The sequence below is a fragment of the Rhinatrema bivittatum genome, chromosome 3 (genome assembly GCF_901001135.1).
Source record: "Rhinatrema bivittatum chromosome 3, aRhiBiv1.1, whole genome shotgun sequence".
In the NCBI taxonomy this organism is placed as follows: domain Eukaryota; kingdom Metazoa; phylum Chordata; class Amphibia; order Gymnophiona; family Rhinatrematidae; genus Rhinatrema; species Rhinatrema bivittatum.
Window position 1 is genome coordinate 544791036 of NC_042617.1, and position 18166 is coordinate 544809201.

At 41.3% G+C, this 18166-nt stretch overlaps 1 protein-coding gene across 3 annotated transcripts in view; it reads left to right on the forward strand.

Annotated features, from left to right (window-relative positions):
* The window catches only part of TBC1D32 (TBC1 domain family member 32), a 661976-nt gene that overhangs the window by 297306 nt on the left and 346504 nt on the right, over positions 1-18166 (forward strand). For all 3 annotated transcript variants that reach the window (XM_029596414.1, XM_029596412.1, XM_029596413.1), the window contains 2 exons: positions 11420-11558; positions 17906-17993. In XM_029596414.1, coding sequence (XP_029452274.1) covers positions 11420-11558; positions 17906-17993 — 227 coding nt within the window. The remainder of the gene's footprint in view (positions 1-11419; positions 11559-17905; positions 17994-18166) is intronic.

Here is an 18166-nt window from a genome sequence, read left to right on the forward strand (position 1 = left end):
ATCAGTCCTTCAAGCGATTCTTTTCTCCAAGATAGACTACTGCAATTCCATCTTGCAAGGTCTACCGATTTCAACTATAAAACCCATCCAATTGCTCCAAAATGCAGCGGCGAGAATTTTAACAAATACTAATCGGAGAGCACTTATCTCCCCCATCCTAAAGGACCTCCACTGGCTCCCAGTAAACTTTAGGATCCTTTATAAATCACTGACAATTATCCACAAAAATATTCACCATCAGACTCCTGTGGATCTTTTACACCCTCTCAAACTACACTCGACGACCAGACCCTTAAGAGATGCATACAAGGGATCCTTACACGTTCCCCCAATCAAATTTGTACAACACGCTAACATTAGAGACAGGACATTCTCCACCGCTGGACCCTCCATCTGGAACGCCATACCCCCGGACCTCAGACAGGAAACCTGTCTTCCAACTTTTAAAAAGAAACTGAAGACATGGCTATTCTGCCGAGCCTTCCCTACCAATAGCCCAACAGAATTATCATGCCTCCCTCCCACTCTCCATTGTAAATAGTACTTTATTTATTGTATATAGTAATCTATTTTCGTTCTCCCCCTCTTTTTTTTCCCTCTCCCAGTTAAGGCTACCTTTTTAGAATGTAACTTTCATGCTCCTTCAAATTGTCACTTGTTATATGGTTGGTTATAGTTCTACTTTGTTCAATGTAAACAGAGTTGATTTGATCTGTATCAAGAAAGTCGGTATAGAAAAGCCTTAAATAAACAAACAAACAAATAAATAAATAAATAAAACAAGCTTTCCCACAGTTCTGGGAACTATCAACTGCACTCACTTAACCATCATCCCACCTCTTGCCAGGGAGGAGATCTCCTGCAACAGAAAACTCTTTCACTCCATCAACATGGAAGTGGTCTGTGATGCTTGAATGCGCATCCTCGACATGGTGGCCTGGTACCCGGGAGCCATACACAATTCCTTTATACTTAGGCAATCGGGCCTCTTTGAAAATTTTGAGGCCAGCATCTACTGTGACTGTTGGCTCATAGATAAGAGAGATGCTTCTTTCTCTATTCCATCTCTGGCTATGTGTTGGCAGCAAATGGCTCGGACATGGGAGGGAGGGGCTGTGGGGGATGTAATAGCATCATTGACATAGTGGCTTGTACAGTTAGATCTGCACACCATAGCGCCAGGACCTGGCTTTCTCTCCCCATGCTCAAGAGGCCTGATAATCTTGTGAGGCCAAACAATGCACTTGCTATAAAGTTTGTGTGTGAGCAGCAACTACTTACTTTCTATAAGTTCATTGTAAAAAAAGGGCCCTTTTCCAGTCCTCCCATTTGGACCAGTAGAAATCTCACAAGTGAATCACAATCTTTAAGTGTCCACACTGCTGCTACTTGCAGATCAGGTGTGGGCTGTTAGTGATGGCTCAGCCAGGATGTCAGGCACCATTTGTCTTGATCATCACACAGGTATACCAGAAGCAGTGACCAGTGCATTTTGGGACCTAGCATATTCCCTGTGGCAGGGCTGAAATATTTGTATCTGTAGAGGACATACTGCAGATCAGCCAGGGACTTGCACATTCAGACCATGAGGTAAAGGATTTTCTGCTAGGACAGATGTGGCACCTCTGATGTACTGCTTTATAGTTTGATGACTGCTACGAACGAGTAGTCTTGGCTTGGTTGTTAAGGGCTGCCACATATTTGCTGGAATCTCCAAGCACAATTTATTAGTCTGGAAGATGTAACCTAGATTCAGCTAATGCTATACTGGTCATATAGTGTTCTAGAAAAAGATGATAGAGCCTTAAAAGCTTATATCAGTACCCTAAATATACTGATATATGGGCGAAGCTACAGGCTAGCTTCTACTGTCTTATAGCATGCTGGGCTTCGGCAAGATCTCAAAGTGACTGTGGTGTAATTGATGCTCCCATTCTGTCTTTGCCGCAGGAGATTTCGGATACGGGTGCAGAACCTGATTCTCACCCCTGTTGCTATTCCCAACATGCTGGTGGAGGCGAGGTATAACGAGGCCTTATGTTCTACCAGCTGTGTCATAGAACACACTCTTGGAGTTCTCAAAAGTAGATTTCGCTGTTTAAACAAAATGGGAGATATAGTGCTGCTCTGCTGTGTATTACATAATCCTACTCTATGCCATAGGATACCAATGGAGATATTTCTAGATCTTCCGCCAGATTCCCCATGTGTACCCGCACAAGCCAAGGACATCACGCTGAGTGGCAGCGAGCTTTGGCATAGCCTCATAGAATGCTACTTTGTTAGGCCTCTACTTCATGGAAGGGAGGCCCGTAGAGTGTTTGCAGCTGCTGTCCTCTCTATCATCTTTTTTTGACTCACTGCTTGTCTGTGTGGGTCAGTGTGTAGCAGAAATGACGTATGCCTACTTAGGCTTCATCTCGACAATGGAGCAGTAAAATGAATTTGAAACATTGTAGTCAGATTAAAGATAACATCAAATACATGTGGCTGACCTAATGTTTTTTGACTGATAGTGAGTCTAAAAGAATCATGTGTCACAAGAGACTTTGTGTACGACTGCCAACACAGTATACATAGCTTGGCCTAGCTTGTGGCTTGGTTTGGCCTGTTCTAGCCCTCACATGTGAATGAGTTAGTAGCAAAGGTGTGATTGGACTCCAGCTGGGCCTTGAAAATGGAAAGCAACAGTTCTAGAAATCCTATAAATCACAAGTAGCTCAGAAGCTTAAAGGCACAAACTAAAGCTACAGGTAGACAGTTTAAGGTATAAATCACAGAGTTCTCATTTTACTGCCTCATCCCAGAGCTGACAAAGGTCTGCATATGGAGTTATGCACCTGTTCATGGGTTGCTTTCTGTCACATGGGCTTGCACAGACACTGCCCACAGCACTGCCTCAACTGTTTCAGAGCTACTGCTGACATTAGAATGCTCACCTAGCAGGCCTTCAGTTACAGTCTTTGGTAAAGTGCCTGTGCAACATTGTGGCATTCCCACAATGCTCACAGGTCCTTACAAGCTAGCCTACCTCTTTGTGGTTGCATGCACCCATCCACAGATGAACTGTGCTACACCTACCTAGGCAAATTGTCAACTATCATGTACAGATGGTGAGGTCTTTGGCCATTGGGATGTCATGTTGGTGAATTAGACTTCTCAGGGAGATGACACAAGGATGCTGGTCAGACTGTGTGTAGGCAGGATTGGGAATCAGATGGTGTCTTGCTTTCACTTGTATTTGCAAGTCACCTCAGAAATATCAATTTCACAGTATACTTTCTAATGACTCTAAGAGCTCTCACATGTCTCTTAAGAAAAGGTTCACGTTATTGAACCAGATTCAAAGGTGTGTTGGAAGCTATTTGCCTTGCCTGACCTGTCACATGGAGATGTCATGGTGCTGCAAGGCTCTTGGCCCGTCTAGATCAGGTCTAGTCATGTGGTACTGCTGTATGTATGATTGTACTGAGAAAATAGACAGAATACTTTGCTTGTTGTGATAGCTAATATCAGTTACTGCCCTTATGCTATCTGTGGCCACCCTTAAAGTATATAGGCTAAGGACTCCTGGGGTAGAATGGTCTGTTTCCAAGGTCATTCACCACTGTTCAGGGGTTTTATGGTTGCTGAGCCACATGGCTGGCAGGACTTGTTGCCAAGATGGAAGAGTCGTTGTCCTATAGGCTGTGCCTCATGTCGTGTTTGTCACTTTTTACAATTAGTAGTGAGCAGAGCAGGTGTGCTGATAGACTCTCACTCATCAGCTCTGTGTATAGCATAAAGGCTAGAAAAGCTGATGACCTCAGGGGCCTTCAACCTGCCTCATTGGGAAACCTGTCACTGTGCTGAATGTATGAGGCAACTGCTCCCAGAGATGTCATGTGTTTGGCATGGTGGCTTGTGCACTTTCTGTGTTGGTCTCTTTCAAGACAAGCATTTCCTGCTCTCTGTGGGCTTCAGGGGTCCAGGTCAGTATCTATGACAAAGTGTTTATCATATAAGCTTCTCATAGATGTCTGTCTTGCTGGCAGGTGACCTAATCTTCTGAGTGTACGTTGGACTCTGACTCCCTCATTATTACATAGGGTCCAGGCCGCCAGAGATATCAATGATGTAGGAATATGGACATGCCAGGAACATACTCATTGGCCATGTGTAGGTTCACAAACTGCAGGAGGTAGACTGTCCCCAAAAAAGGGCCAACAAATATGTGTGACTGCATGCTTCTGGGTGAGTGACATGCTGTGTTATCCTTGGTCTACATCTGTGTCTGTGGGTGATGTTTGCTTCATAATTCCATTCATTACTATACCTATGTAAACCCCAGAGCAGGCAGTGTTTGTGTATCCATTTTGCACAGACTGTCTTTCGACACATGAACCTACACTTCCACTGTTTACAACAGGTGCCTCAGATCTAATTGTATAGTAGGAGGAGACAATGACCTCAGGAGACAATGACCTTTCCTCCTACACCGCCTTACCGACTTCCCTCTCCTCTGCCCTCTCTGTCTATCCCTAGGCTGTCATCTTCCTCCCACCAGACTCGATTGCCTATCCGCTTCACCCCTGCCTCCTCCTATCCCTTGCCCCTCCCTATCTCTACTCCCTGATCCTCCTCTTTCCCTGTCTTATTCCTCCTCCTTCCCCTAGCACTCCTGCCCTGGTCCTCCCCTCCTCCCCTCCTCCCCCACTTCTCCTCTTGCCTCTCCTCTCCTCTATCCCCTGCCTCTCACGGTCCATCTTCTCCATTCAACACCCCCACTCCTCACCATTCCTCCTCCACCTCAACCCCACACCTCATCCCTCTTCCTCCTCCTCATCACCATACCTTGCCACCATGCCTTACAACTCCTTCTCCTCACCTCTCCTCCTCTGCCTCAATAACACGCCTCACCATCATGCCTCACCACCATGCCTCACCACTCTTCCTCCACATACAAACACAGACAGACAAACAGGACAAACTGACAAAAACTTTCACTCACACAAAGAAGACAGAAGACTAAGGTGAAGGGAAACAGATGAGAACAGATGGCAAGACAATGCACTCACGAAATAGCAATATATAAGCTTCTACTCCCACTAATCCACTCACTAACTCTCCTCACCTCTCTCCAACACCTGACACACCCTCAAAGAGGTAGCTGCAGGAAACTGGTATATATATATATAAACTAAAAAATAAAGTGCAATACACAAATCAGCTCACCACATAAAATAACATGCGACTCACTGATGCAAAGCATTACACGCTGGTGCAGTGTGCGATGTGCTGACTCAACGTGTAACTTGATAATTTCCTCTGTGCGGCGATACTCAGGATATTAGTCTAACCATGATCATTTTTTAATCACAGGAATTATTTCTGCTATAATTAGATGAATCTAGGTCTTAGCCGGATACCTTGAATATAGCCACATATGTTTATCCACCTAATTTTAGGACAGCTGTACAGCATGACCAGGTTTAGCCAAATAACCTATCCGCTAACACTGAACACCACTACATTATTTGGTTAAGGTCTAGCCGCATAAGTGGTCAAAATATTCAAAAGTTGGCATTTTGCCGGAATAACTTTAGAGTAATTTGGCTAAAAGCCTCTGAATAAGGAGCACATTTTTTTTTAATTTACTGTAGAGTTTCCTGTATTTGTTTTCTATTATGTGTTAGCATCTTAATTTTCTAGGCTATTCAACAATAGTTTCCAATTACTTCTACATTTTACAAATAAGAATCCATGTATTTATTTAAATGATTTATAACCCATGCCTTCTCTAGGGTTTGGGACTGAGAGGAATAAAGCATACATAAATTTACAAATAAAGCATAGACATAAACATTAGCGGTCCTTTCATCCCCAGGTACTTTCAATGTAAAAATAAGGAAGAAATCAGAAAAATAGGACAGTACAACTTACTCTGCTAAATCAAAAGCATTCCCTAAAAAGCCCATTTTTTAAATATCTTTTTAAATACCTGCACATCTACAATTAGCTGAATTGCAGCTGGAAAGGCATTCCATGCAATTGGGGTAGCTACACCATGCCCTATCTCGCATTTTACCAAGATGGGCATGGTGTAATGAGGGAGATTCCAAAAGCCCTTGCTGGGAGGAACTTATCATCCTAGAAGGGGCATAAATACACAGGAAGGTGCCTGCACATTATTTAACAGTTTATGAATGAGAGCTACCTTGTAATCAATCATCATTGAATAAGGAACCTATGCAGGGAGCACTGAATAGTCTTAATGTGCTCCTGCATTCAGGGCCTGCCAGCAAGCAGGCTGCTGAATTTTGAATTATTTGTAGCAGATGAACTGTGCTTGCCAGAAGACCTAAATTTAAGGAATTACAGCAGTCCATCAATGGGAAAATTAACATTGGCAACACAGTATGGAAGTTATTGGGAATTAGTAATGGTTTAAAATGTTGGTGCATCCTTAAGGCCTCATTTACTAAGTATTTTTCCCATAGACAAAGAATGGGAGAAAAACCTTAGTAAATCAGGCCCTTAATTTGTTAAAAAAAAAGATGGTAATAACAGACTTGACTTGAGACCACATTTTCAGTTGTTGTTCTAGTATGATCCCCAGATTTTTAACTTCTTGTATAATGGATATTTTATGGCCCTCAAACTAAAACATGATTGGTACAACATACTTAGGGCCTCATTTTCCAAGCAGTTAACAGCTGTTAACGCGAATGCAAATTAGTAATTTGGTATTCAGGGGGCAGAGCATATGTAAAGCAGGAACCAGTTAGAGAGAGAGAGAGAGAGAGAGAGAGAGAGAGAGAGAGAGAGAGAGACATACATACTATAGTGCCTATGCCCTAGACAGGTATTTTAATCCCTATGGGAGGGCCACCTACTAACTCGGGGTGGGGATTAGGTATGAGCATCGGGGGTTGGGGGCCACTTTCGCATTCCACATGAGACCTACGGAAAGAACAGTGGTCTCTAGTGAAGATTTGCTGGCCGTCGGAGTGAGGAAACTCACTCCAAGAGGAGATTTGGGCAACGTTCTCTCCACCTAGCTTGCTGGACACTCTACCTGGGCAACAACAAGCTAAGTGGAGAGAATGTAGCCCAAATCTCTTCTTGGAGTGAGTTTCCTCACTCCGACGGCCAGCAAATCTTCACTAGAGACCACTGTTCTTTCCGTAGGTCTCATGTGGAATACATCGTGAATTGCGCTAATGTTTTCGCGAATGGCGAAAACATCGCCGCACGCGATGTTTCCCCACTGCACGAAAGAAGCCTCATTTGCATTGGTAACGCCCCCTAATGCGTTACCAATGCGATATTGGAAAATGAGGCCCTTAGTATCATTAATTTATTTTGTCTATATTCAAGCACAAAGAAAAAGGTGATTGCCCCAACCATATAATAATCAAAAACAAAAAATGATGGGGCAATGAAATCTTTGTCCAAAGTCTTTATCTTTAAAAGATATTTATTTATAATTGTACAATTGTGTCACTGTTACAGCTTGTCTTGGAAACTCTGGATGTGAAATTTACCAATTGCACAAATATCCCTTTTAAACAAATTAAGAAAAACTATCTTACCTGTGTGACATCCGTTTCCCATACACTCTCTGCTAGTGGAGTTGTTCTGCTGTTTGCATCTAGAATCTAGAAGCTGAGGATTATTGGTCCTTCCTGATGCAGTTGTACAAAACACGGTCCGTGTTGGGGGACTGTAGAAATTTATAGTAAATCCCATAATTCTTTGTGACACATTTGTGCAATTATAAATAAATATCTTTTAAAGATAAAGACTAAGGACAATTTGAGATTTTATTGCCCCATCATTTTTTGTTTTTGTCTGTATTCAAGACAAGTCTGTTATGGCTAGGGATGTGAATCGTGTCCTCGATCGTCTTAACGATCGATTTCGGCTGGGAGGGGGAGGGAATCGTATTGTTGCCGTTTGGGGGGGTAAAATATCGTGAAAAATCGTGAAAAATCTAAAAATCGCAAAACCGGCACATTAAAACCCCCTAAAACCCACCCCCGACCCTATAAATTAAATCCCCCCACCCTCCCGAACCCCCCCCAAATGAGTTAAATAACCTGCGGGTCCAGCGGCGGTCCGGAACGGCAGCGGTCCGGAACGGGCTCCTGCTCCTGAATCTTGTTGTCTTCAGCCGGCGCCATTTTCCAAAATGGCGCCGAAAAATGGCGGCGGCCATAGACGAACACGATTGGACGGCAGGAGGTCCTTCCGGACCCCCGCTGGACTTTTGGCAAGTCTCGTGGGGGTCAGGAGGCCCCCCACAAGCTGGCCAAAAGTTCCTGGAGGTCCAGCGGGGGTCAGGGAGCGATTTCCCGCCGCGAATCGTTTTCGTACGGAAAATGGCGCCGGCAGGAGATCGACTGCAGGAGGTCGTTCAGCGAGGGTTCCGGCGCCTCGCTGAACGACCTCCTGCAGTCGATCTCCTGCCGGCGCCATTTTCCATACGGAAAATGGCGCCGGCCATACGCGTATGGCCGGTACCATTTTCCGTACGAAAACGATTCGCGGCGGGAAATCGCTCCCTGACCCCCGCTGGACCTCCAGGAACTTTTGGCCAGCTTGTGGGGGGCCTCCTGACCCCCACGAGACTTGCCAAAAGTCCAGCGGGGGTCCGGAAGGACCTCCTGCCGTCCAATCGTGTTCGTCTATGGCCGCCGCCATTTTTCGGCGCCATTTTGGAAAATGGCGCCGGCTGAAGACAACAAGATTCAGGAGCAGGAGCCCGTTCCGGACCGCTGCCGTTCCGGACCGCCGCTGGACCCGCAGGTTATTTAACTCATTTGGGGGGGGTTCGGGAGGGTGGGGGATTTAATTTAAAGGGTCGGGGGTGGGTTTTAGGGGGTTTTAGTGTGCCGGCTCACGATTCTAACGATTTATAACGATAAATCGTTAGAATCTCTATTGTATTGTGTTCCATAACGGTTTAAGACGATATTAAAATTATCGGACGATAATTTTAATCGTCCTAAAACGATTCACATCCCTAGTTATGGCACAACCATCATACAAACCAGTACTAAAAAATAACCACCAAGGAATTAATAATATTAACAAAAGTAAATTAGCATCATTCCTCAATCTTCCTGAAATGAACAGAAAATACCAAGGATAACTACATCCTAACATCTTGTATACCAAAATAATTTTTTTAGTAATTACTTTAAGTAATTTCAAATCAACATTTTTATGGAATAGATTGATAGTTTCATATAGCGTGAGGGCTGTTACCATCCCGGTACTCAATACCCGACAATTAAATATGATCATGAACCTTCAACCACTTTCCTCATTGTGATGTCCATGTTTTTTATTAACAAAAAAAATAAAAATTAAATAATTCCTAGTGAATTGTGCAAAACTGGTACTCCTATGTTAACCTAATATCAGTTCATAAAATAGCAATATTCTGGCATCAAGCTTAACAGACAGCATCAAAATATAAGCTTAGAAACCGGCATCAAAAGTTAATAGCACAACCATCATACAATCATTTGTATTTGGAAGCTGGTTGAGAAAATGCCCTTAAATATTTGACAACTATGGTTCTGTTATGGTTCTGACTGCTGTACAGCCTTCCCTCCACCAGAAGACTCTGGTGAACCCCACTTTCAACTATACTCTCCAACACATCCCTGTTTTTGTGCCTCAGCCAGTCTTGCAGCCTCAGCTCCACCAGAGGACCTCTACAAGCACATTCCCCTGGCTGACCAAGCTTTTCCTGCCTGCCTGCACCACATCTAGACTACAGCACTACTTAACCTTGTCTGACCCTTGCCTCAATTGTTTGGCATTTTGTTCCTTTCAGCTCCTTACTTTAGGCACTTCTGCCTTGTGGCCTTCTCAGGACTTTTCCTCGTTTGCCTCATGGCCTTTGGGCCTTTTGACCTTTGTCTTGTCTTGTGCCATGGCCTGTGGACCCTCTGCCCTCAGCCTTCCCTTGTCTTTTCCTTGTGGCCCTCCGGCCTTCAGCTTCTACCTTGCCTTGTGGCCATCTGTCCTTCAGTTTCTTGCTTGCCTTCTGGCCTTTGGGCCTCCTGGCCCTTTCTTTGCTTGAGGCCTATATAGATCTTCCCTGATATCTGGCCTACCAGGCTTTGCCTACCCCTGAGGCCTCTCTTGGCCTCTCCCTGTCACTTGGCCTCTCCGTCTTGCCCCTTAGAGCCTTCCTGCATTGTTGCCTCTGTGATTATATTCTGTATTTTCTTTGTCCTGTCCTGTTCTGTCCTGTCTTATTACTGAGTTCCCCCCGGAGGCGGTCCGGGGGCGATCCCGAGTCCTCCGGCACAGGGGCCATGTCGGGGGATGGTGCTCCAGTAGCTGGCCGGCACGTGCAAGTTATGCCTGCCAGAGGCTCCTGCAATAGAGATAGGGGGAGCTTTAGGTAGGGCTGGGGGGGGGGGTGGGTTAGATAGGGGAAGGGAGGGGAAGGTGGGGGGGAGTGGAAGGAAAGTTCCCTCCAAGGGAATGGGGAAAGCCATCGGGGCTCCCCTAAGGCTCGGCGTGTGCAAGGTGCACAAGTGTGCACCTCCTTGCGTGCGCCGACCCCGGATTTTATAACATGCGTGTGGTTGCACGCGCATGTTATAAAATCGGGCGTACATTTGTGCACAGGTTATAAAATCTGCCTCTATATATGTGAGGATTTTATTTTGAAATCCATGAACAATATTTAGTATGTATATTTTATGCGTGCTCTAAAGCAATGTGCATACATATAAGTCCTCTCTGATTTAAATCTAATGGTAATTTTTCTATTACCCCACAATGCTGTAGGGTGCACTGGCTTTACTCATATATTCTTAGCACTGTAAAAGGACAGAAGCTTGAGTTTTAGTGCGGGGCAGTACTCCAGAATTAGGTGCAGAAAATGTGCTTTCTTGCACACAAAGCATGTTTTCTGCACATAAAATATGATTTATGCACACAAAAAATTCTTTCTGTGCTGAAAACGTTTTTTGTGAACCGAAATCTCATTTTATGTGCAGAAAGCATGATTTGTGCACATAAGCATTTTCCGCATGAAAACATGGTTTATGCTTCTAAATAATGTTTTTATGCATGCTTAAGTATTTTCTTTATGCACATTTTCAGGTTGGTATGCCTTTAAAAAAAATCCCAATGCATTAGCATACCATTAGGAGTTAAATTTTTTAGCATATGTACTAAAAAACTACTGAATTTCAGTGTATAATTTTAAAGCTTAGTTTATAACATTGACCCCCTTGATATGATGTGGGTATGATAGTATTTACTACTATCCAGGCAAAATATCAATATTTTCACATGTAATATGTGAATGTTTGATGAAATGACTATTGACTTTTAGACATAATTATGATTATTCTTGTTTCTTCACATGTTTAAATGCTTCTTTTGTTTTTTTCCTATTTACCAGTATGATATGGGAAGACTCTTTGCTAGACAATTTGTTAAATTTTGCTGCTACACCAAGAGGTCTTCTACTATTGCAGCAAACAGGAGCCATCAACGAATGTGTGACATACATGTTCAGCAGATTTACAAAAAAGCTCCAGGTAGGCAAACTTTAGTCCAATTTTATTCAATCGAGTATTCTTGCATTAAAGATATTATAACAATTTCATTTATTAGAGAGAGGTTTTTTGAAATTATTTATAAACAATGCAGGACTTGTAACAGCAAGCCCTTGACAACTTAGGGCCTGATTTTCAAAAGCATTTACATGCTTAAAACTTGGTTTTACATATGTAAATGCACTTTATCTGTTTAAGTAGGCTGCTGAAAATTGTTACAGTATATGCCATTGAATTGTCAATAGGTTTTATTTGCGTTAAATGCACTTCATGTTGGTAAATGGCTTAGGAAAATTGGTTCAATAGCATGTTCATTTACATTGTAACTTCTTTGAAACATTCACCTGTAAGACTGTAATCATGTGGACTAAATGAATTCTTTGCTTCCGTGTTTTACTAATGAGGATGTTGGGGAGATACCAGTTCCAGAGATAGTTTTCAGGGGTAATGAGTCAGATGAACTGAACGAAATCATTGTGAACCTGGAAGATGTAGTAGGCCAGATTGACAAACTAAAGAGTAGCAAATCACCTGGACCGGATGGTATGCATCCTAGGGTACTGAAGGAACTCAAGAATGAAATTTCTGATCTATTAGTTAAAATTTGTAACCTATCATTAAAATCATCCATTGTACCTGAAGACCGGAGGATGGCCAATGTAATCTAATATTTAAAAAAGGCTCCAGGGGCGATCCGGGTAACTATAGACCAGTGAGCCTGACTTCAGTGCCGGGAAAAATAGTGGAAACTATTCTCATGATCAAAATCATAGAGCATATAGAAAACATGGATTTACCCAAGGGAAGTCTTGCCTAACAAATCTGCTTCATTTTTTTGATGGGGTTAATAAATATGTGGATAAAGGTGAACCGGTAGATGTAGTGTATTTGGATTTTCAGAAGATGATTGACAAAGTCCCTCATGAGAGGCTTCTAAGAAAACTAAAAAGTTATGGGATAGGAGGTGATGTCCTTTTGTGGATTACAAACTGGTTAAATGACAGGAAACAGAGAGTAGGATTAAATGGTCAATTTTCTCAGTGGAAAAGGGTAAACAGTGGAGTGCCTCAGGGATCTGTACTTGGACCGGGGCTTTTCAATATATATATATAAATAATCTGGAAAGGAATACTACGAGTGAGGTTATCAAATTTGCGGATGATACAAAATTATTCAGAGTAGTTAAATCACAATCAGACTGTGATACATTACAGGAGGACCTTGCAAGACTGGAAGATTGTGCATCCAAATGGCAGATGAAATTTAATGTGGACAAGTGCAAGGTGTTGCATATAGGGAAAAATAACCCTTGCTGTAGTTACACGATGTTAGGTTCCATATTAGGAGCTACCACCCCTGTAAAGAAAACATTAGAACTAGGGAAAAGATCTAGGCATCATAGTGGATAATACTTTAAAATCGTCAGCTCAGTGTGCTGCAGCAGTCAAAAAAGCAAACAGAATGTTAGGAATTATTAGGAAGGGAATGGTTAATAAAATGGAAAATGTCATAATGCCTCTATATCGCTCCATGGTGAGACTGCACCATGAATACTGTGTACAATTCTGGTCGCCGCATCTCAAAAAAGATATAGTTGCAATGGAGAAGGTACAGAGAAGGGCAACCAAAATGATAAAGGGGATGGAACAGCTCCCCTATGAGGAAAGGCTGAAGAGGTTAGGGCTGTTCAGCTTGGAGAAGAGACGGCTGAGGGGGGATATGATAGAGGTCTTTAAGATCATGAGAGGTCTTGAACGAGTAGATGTGAATCGGTTATTTACACTTTCGAATAATAGAAGGACTAGGGGGCATTCCATGAAGTTAGCAAGTAGCACATTTAAGACTAATGGGAGAAAATTCTTTTTCACTCAATGCACAATAAAGCTCTGGAATTTGATGCCAGAGAATATGGTTAGTGCAGGTAGTGTAGCTGGGTTCAAAAAAGGTTTGGATAAGTTCTTGGAGGAGAAGTCCATTAAGGCTATTAATCAAGTTTACTTAGGGAATAGCCACTGCTATTAATTGCATCTGTAGCATGGGATCTTCTTAGTGTTGGGTAATTGCCAGGTTCTTGTGGCCTGGATTGGTCACTGTTGAAAACAGGATGCTGGGCTTGATGGACTCTTGGTCTGACCCAGCATGGCAATTTCTTATGTTCTTATGGGTTATGAATGAAAACAGGAGCACTGTTGTCTATAATCCAACATTTTTTTTTCCATTTTCAGGATTTTGAGGGTAAATTTCAAAACCATTTATGCAGATGCATAACAATTTACAGTTGGCTGTCTGAAATTTGCCCTCCGTCAATACTTTTAACTAGATTGAGAGAGAGTATTCCTGGAGGTGGGGAGCAGAATTGGGTGTGGAGGAGTATCCTGGTGGTTAGAGCAGAAGGCTGAGAGTCAGGGATCTAATCCTGCTTCTCCTGATGACACTTCTTATGGCCCTCCAGTGTGGACAGGAATAACTGAAAAGACTAGATTATCTCTTTTTGCCATCATTTACTCTGTTAGTATGTTTTGATTCAAATAGGTCTGGTAGTGCAGTAACAAAATGTACCATTTGCAATTGGAGAGCATATTTCATCTTCTTTTATTATACCGAGGTAGGTTTGACTTTACAGGAGTATGTCAGAGCCCATAATTTAGGGTCATGACAAAGTCATGTAAAAAGTCTACTTCTATTGAGATTTGCAAGGCTGCAAAATTGAGTTTAGCTTGCAGATTTACATCCCGCTGCTGTCTGAACATGGCTTCTCAGTGAGATAGGAGGCATGAAGTGTTAGTTCTCCATGGCCTTTTTATGAGGTAGAATCCAACCCCCCCCCCCCCCCCCCCCCCCCCCCCCCCCCCCCCCCGGTACCCATTTTATGATTTAGACTTTTTTCCGTCTGTTTAAGAAAGAAAAGAGAAAATGGGATTTTCTTTCAACAATATTTCTTGCATGTTGATATTTCTCCTTTTGGTTGATGACAACCCTTAAATCTGGAATCCCACTTGTGAGAGTAGGCGAACCTGCTTGTCTTAAGAAAAATCAAAGCTGCTCTCATTAACATGTGTCCTCTGAAGACAGTAGTTCATGGTTCACCAGTCACATTGTCTCTGCAATCTTCCTTTGATTAATTCTCCCCCAAATGAAAACTGTTCCTAACAAATGAGGGGAACTGCAGGTCTGTGCATGAATAGTAAAGGCCTTTGGCTTTTCCAGAAAGCTTTGGATAATCCATTTGTTCAGCATCAAGAGTGCCGAACAGATGGCATCGAGAGTGGTCACTTCAGAAACTTGTGTGACTGGTGAACTGGTATCTTTTCAGAAAATCTTTTACAGGTAAGCAACTTTCTTTATAATAATATAGATGTTAAATATTTGTTTTATGCCCCAGCATTGAGATGGTTTATGGGATTATAAACTGCTTGAGGGGCTCACTCTGAAGAAAGAAGAGTATTCAGTCAAATGCTTCAGGCTTCCAATCCTGGGTCTGTTCAAAATCTTTTTTATCAATATTACAAAGGGATTAGTAGGAAAAGTTTGTCTTTTTATAGGAGACACTAAGATCTATAACAGAATGCACATACCTGAGGGAGTAGACAATATTAGGTGAGATTTATGAAAGCTCAACAAGTAGTCACGTGCTTGGCAGTTAAGTTTCAGTGCAATAAGTTACAGAGTTATATTTTTGGGCTACAAAATCCAAGGGAACAGTATATAATGGTGTGAAATACTGATGTGCACCAAGTAGGAGAGAGACCTCAGGGTGATAACTTGTAATGATCTCAAAGTAGCAAAACAGAGCCAGAGAATGCTAGCGTATACAGCAAAAAGCATAACCAGTAGTAGGAAGAAGGTGATAATGCCTTTGTCTAGGATGTGGTTGAGTTCTCACCTGAAGTATTGTGTTCATTTATACAGCTTTTACCTCTGAAAGGATATAGAGTGGAGTTGGTCAGGGAAGGGCTACTGACAGGGTCTGTACCATAAGTCATAAGGTCCAAAATATATTTTGGGGGGAGATAGAGGATATGGGGGGAGATAGAGGGGGGAGATAGAGGATATGATAGCTTCAAATACCTCAAAGGCATAATTAATGATGCAAGAGGCAAATAATTTTCAGTGGAAAGGAAATTCTAGGTCATAATATAAGGCTCAAAGGAGTTGACTCAGGAATATCATTAGAAAATATTTCTTCATGAAAAGGATTGTGGATGCATGGAGCAGGCTCTCAGTGGCCATGGTGCAGATAAAACAATGTAACAAAATTACGTGTATATGGAAAAATCAAGTCTGTGGAAGTTACATTCAAAACTGCAACTCTAAAAATAACTTGCTCCCCATAAATTGTATTTTTTTCTTTTTAAGACATGACCATCATAATAGGGCATATGTCATACTGTGTACAAAACATATTCAATAAATGTGCCAATATTTGTAATCATCTGTCATTTTAAGTTACATTTTTTTGTCTTTTTTACCAATTAAAATTCACCCAAGTGTATTCAAAATGTCCATTCAAAAATGTCCAGAAAAAATGTTTTGCTTTTTCTAAAAGCAGATCCATGTGAGTCTTTCCTTACTCCAAATGACGTCAGATCTTCACTGAGGTGTACTGTGCTCTTTGTACGTCTCACTCTGCATGTCAAACTGACCCCAAAAACCTAAACCACCACCAAAACCTCACCTTGAGTTATTAGCTGGCCCTCCTTTAGTGATATAAATAGTTGACTACTGAACACCTTCTAAAGATGCTCTCTCTCTATCCATGCAAAATTATAGCATTTTGATGAATCTAAAGGTATATTTGTTATAGATGGTTAAGGTACAGTTATCTGAATACACCCATCTAAATAACTTTATTCCTAATCTGTCATATTCAGACATAGCCAGTTAGGTTTAAAGATTTATAAATAACGTTAGCGAAGTATTTTCAGTGGGAGACATCTCCCGCTGAATATTTGATTATAGCTATCTAGATTATTTTACCTGGGTAAGTCAGCCACTCCCTGGCAAATTGAATATGGACTTCTTAATTTTTTTGTTTAATTAGACCTTATTAAAACATATTTCTTAAAAATATTGTTAATCAAAATTGGAATGTTTTACTATATTGGGTTAAAGGTACAAAAAGGTCTTTATGTAGTTTCCAGAATATGATTAATCATTGAACCTTGATGTAAATTTATTGACTTCTTTCTGAAGGAAAAGGATACAATTCAAGAACTATATATACAAGATATAAAAGAATTTGTATTGAAGATTAGTAAGTTAATAACTGGATGTTTTGTCTTTTGCCTTGGGCACAGAAAGCTGTAAACATTGATACCATTTGAAGAGGAGTTTTGAGCGTTAAAAGATATGTTAAGTCACTTAAAAAAAATAAAAGTATTTCATTTACAAAATGTATCCCTAATGAAAGTGTTTATCCTAAGAAATCTATCAGGTTATGTCACTTCTTTTTCCATCTAGTTGTGCTTGTTTTGATGCTGTTGAATAAAGCAATTAAAGCAAATTTCCAACAAACTGAATTCCCTGTTGTATTGATATGTAGCAGATGAGTGGGAATTAGTAGGGCATTATGTATAAAGAAGAAAAACACTTTTAGTGAGATTATGTAGTTATGCTCCTCCTTTTACAGCTTTCATGATTAGAGTCTGTTCATGGTAGTACTCCTTCTAAAATGTTTTTTTTTCCATTGACTTCTATATTTCTGTCTTTATACAGAGTGCAATTTTTAAAACACCAGCAGGTATGCAAGCCTATTTTGAAAGGGAAACTCTGGTAGCAATCATGCAACAGAAATCTTTACCCCACACAAAGTACACAGGGTAAAGACTACATGTGGATTTCAAAATTAAATCCGCCATGCATAGTTCATCAGGGCATGCCCCTGGCAGAGTCACTTTTTCCTGTGGAGTAAAAAGTATACACTACAGACATTGCACATGCTTTTTACTATATGGGGTGGGGTGTGCAGTTGTCAAATGTTTTTTTTCCCATAGGTAAATTCCCATTTATTCATGGAAATCCTTTTGAAAATGGCCCCCATAAATGATTGATTTCTCTTTGTTTTCATCTATTTGGTTGCTTGGACAGATTTCTTAAAAGTATTGTACTTTAGAATAATATAAGTAATAATTATTATAGTATGCTCTGGCATGGAACTATAACAGAACTACTGAATATAAGTTAGACATGTAGAATCACAATCTTTAAATAATAGTGTCTCAATGATAGGACTTTTTAAATGTTGCAAAATGGGAAAGGTACAATAGATTTATGTTTTAAATACATGTTTATAATCTAAATGCCAACTCTTGTATTTGTTTTATCAATAGGTCAGCAGATGTGAAAAATTTGGCTATGGAGTAATGGTTACACAAGTGGCTGCAACATCTCCAGGCGCAGCAGCACTACAGAGTTCTGGTAATTGGTGGAGAAATATATAGAGAGCCAAGAGGCCTTCATCTAACTGATCTGCTGGATTACCTCATCTCATTTTTAATAAAGTGCTGCAACATACTGTAGACTGTAGTTATATATTTCCTCTGCGAGAAGAAGAAAACTTGTCCCTGTAGCATTTAAAAATATTATAATTT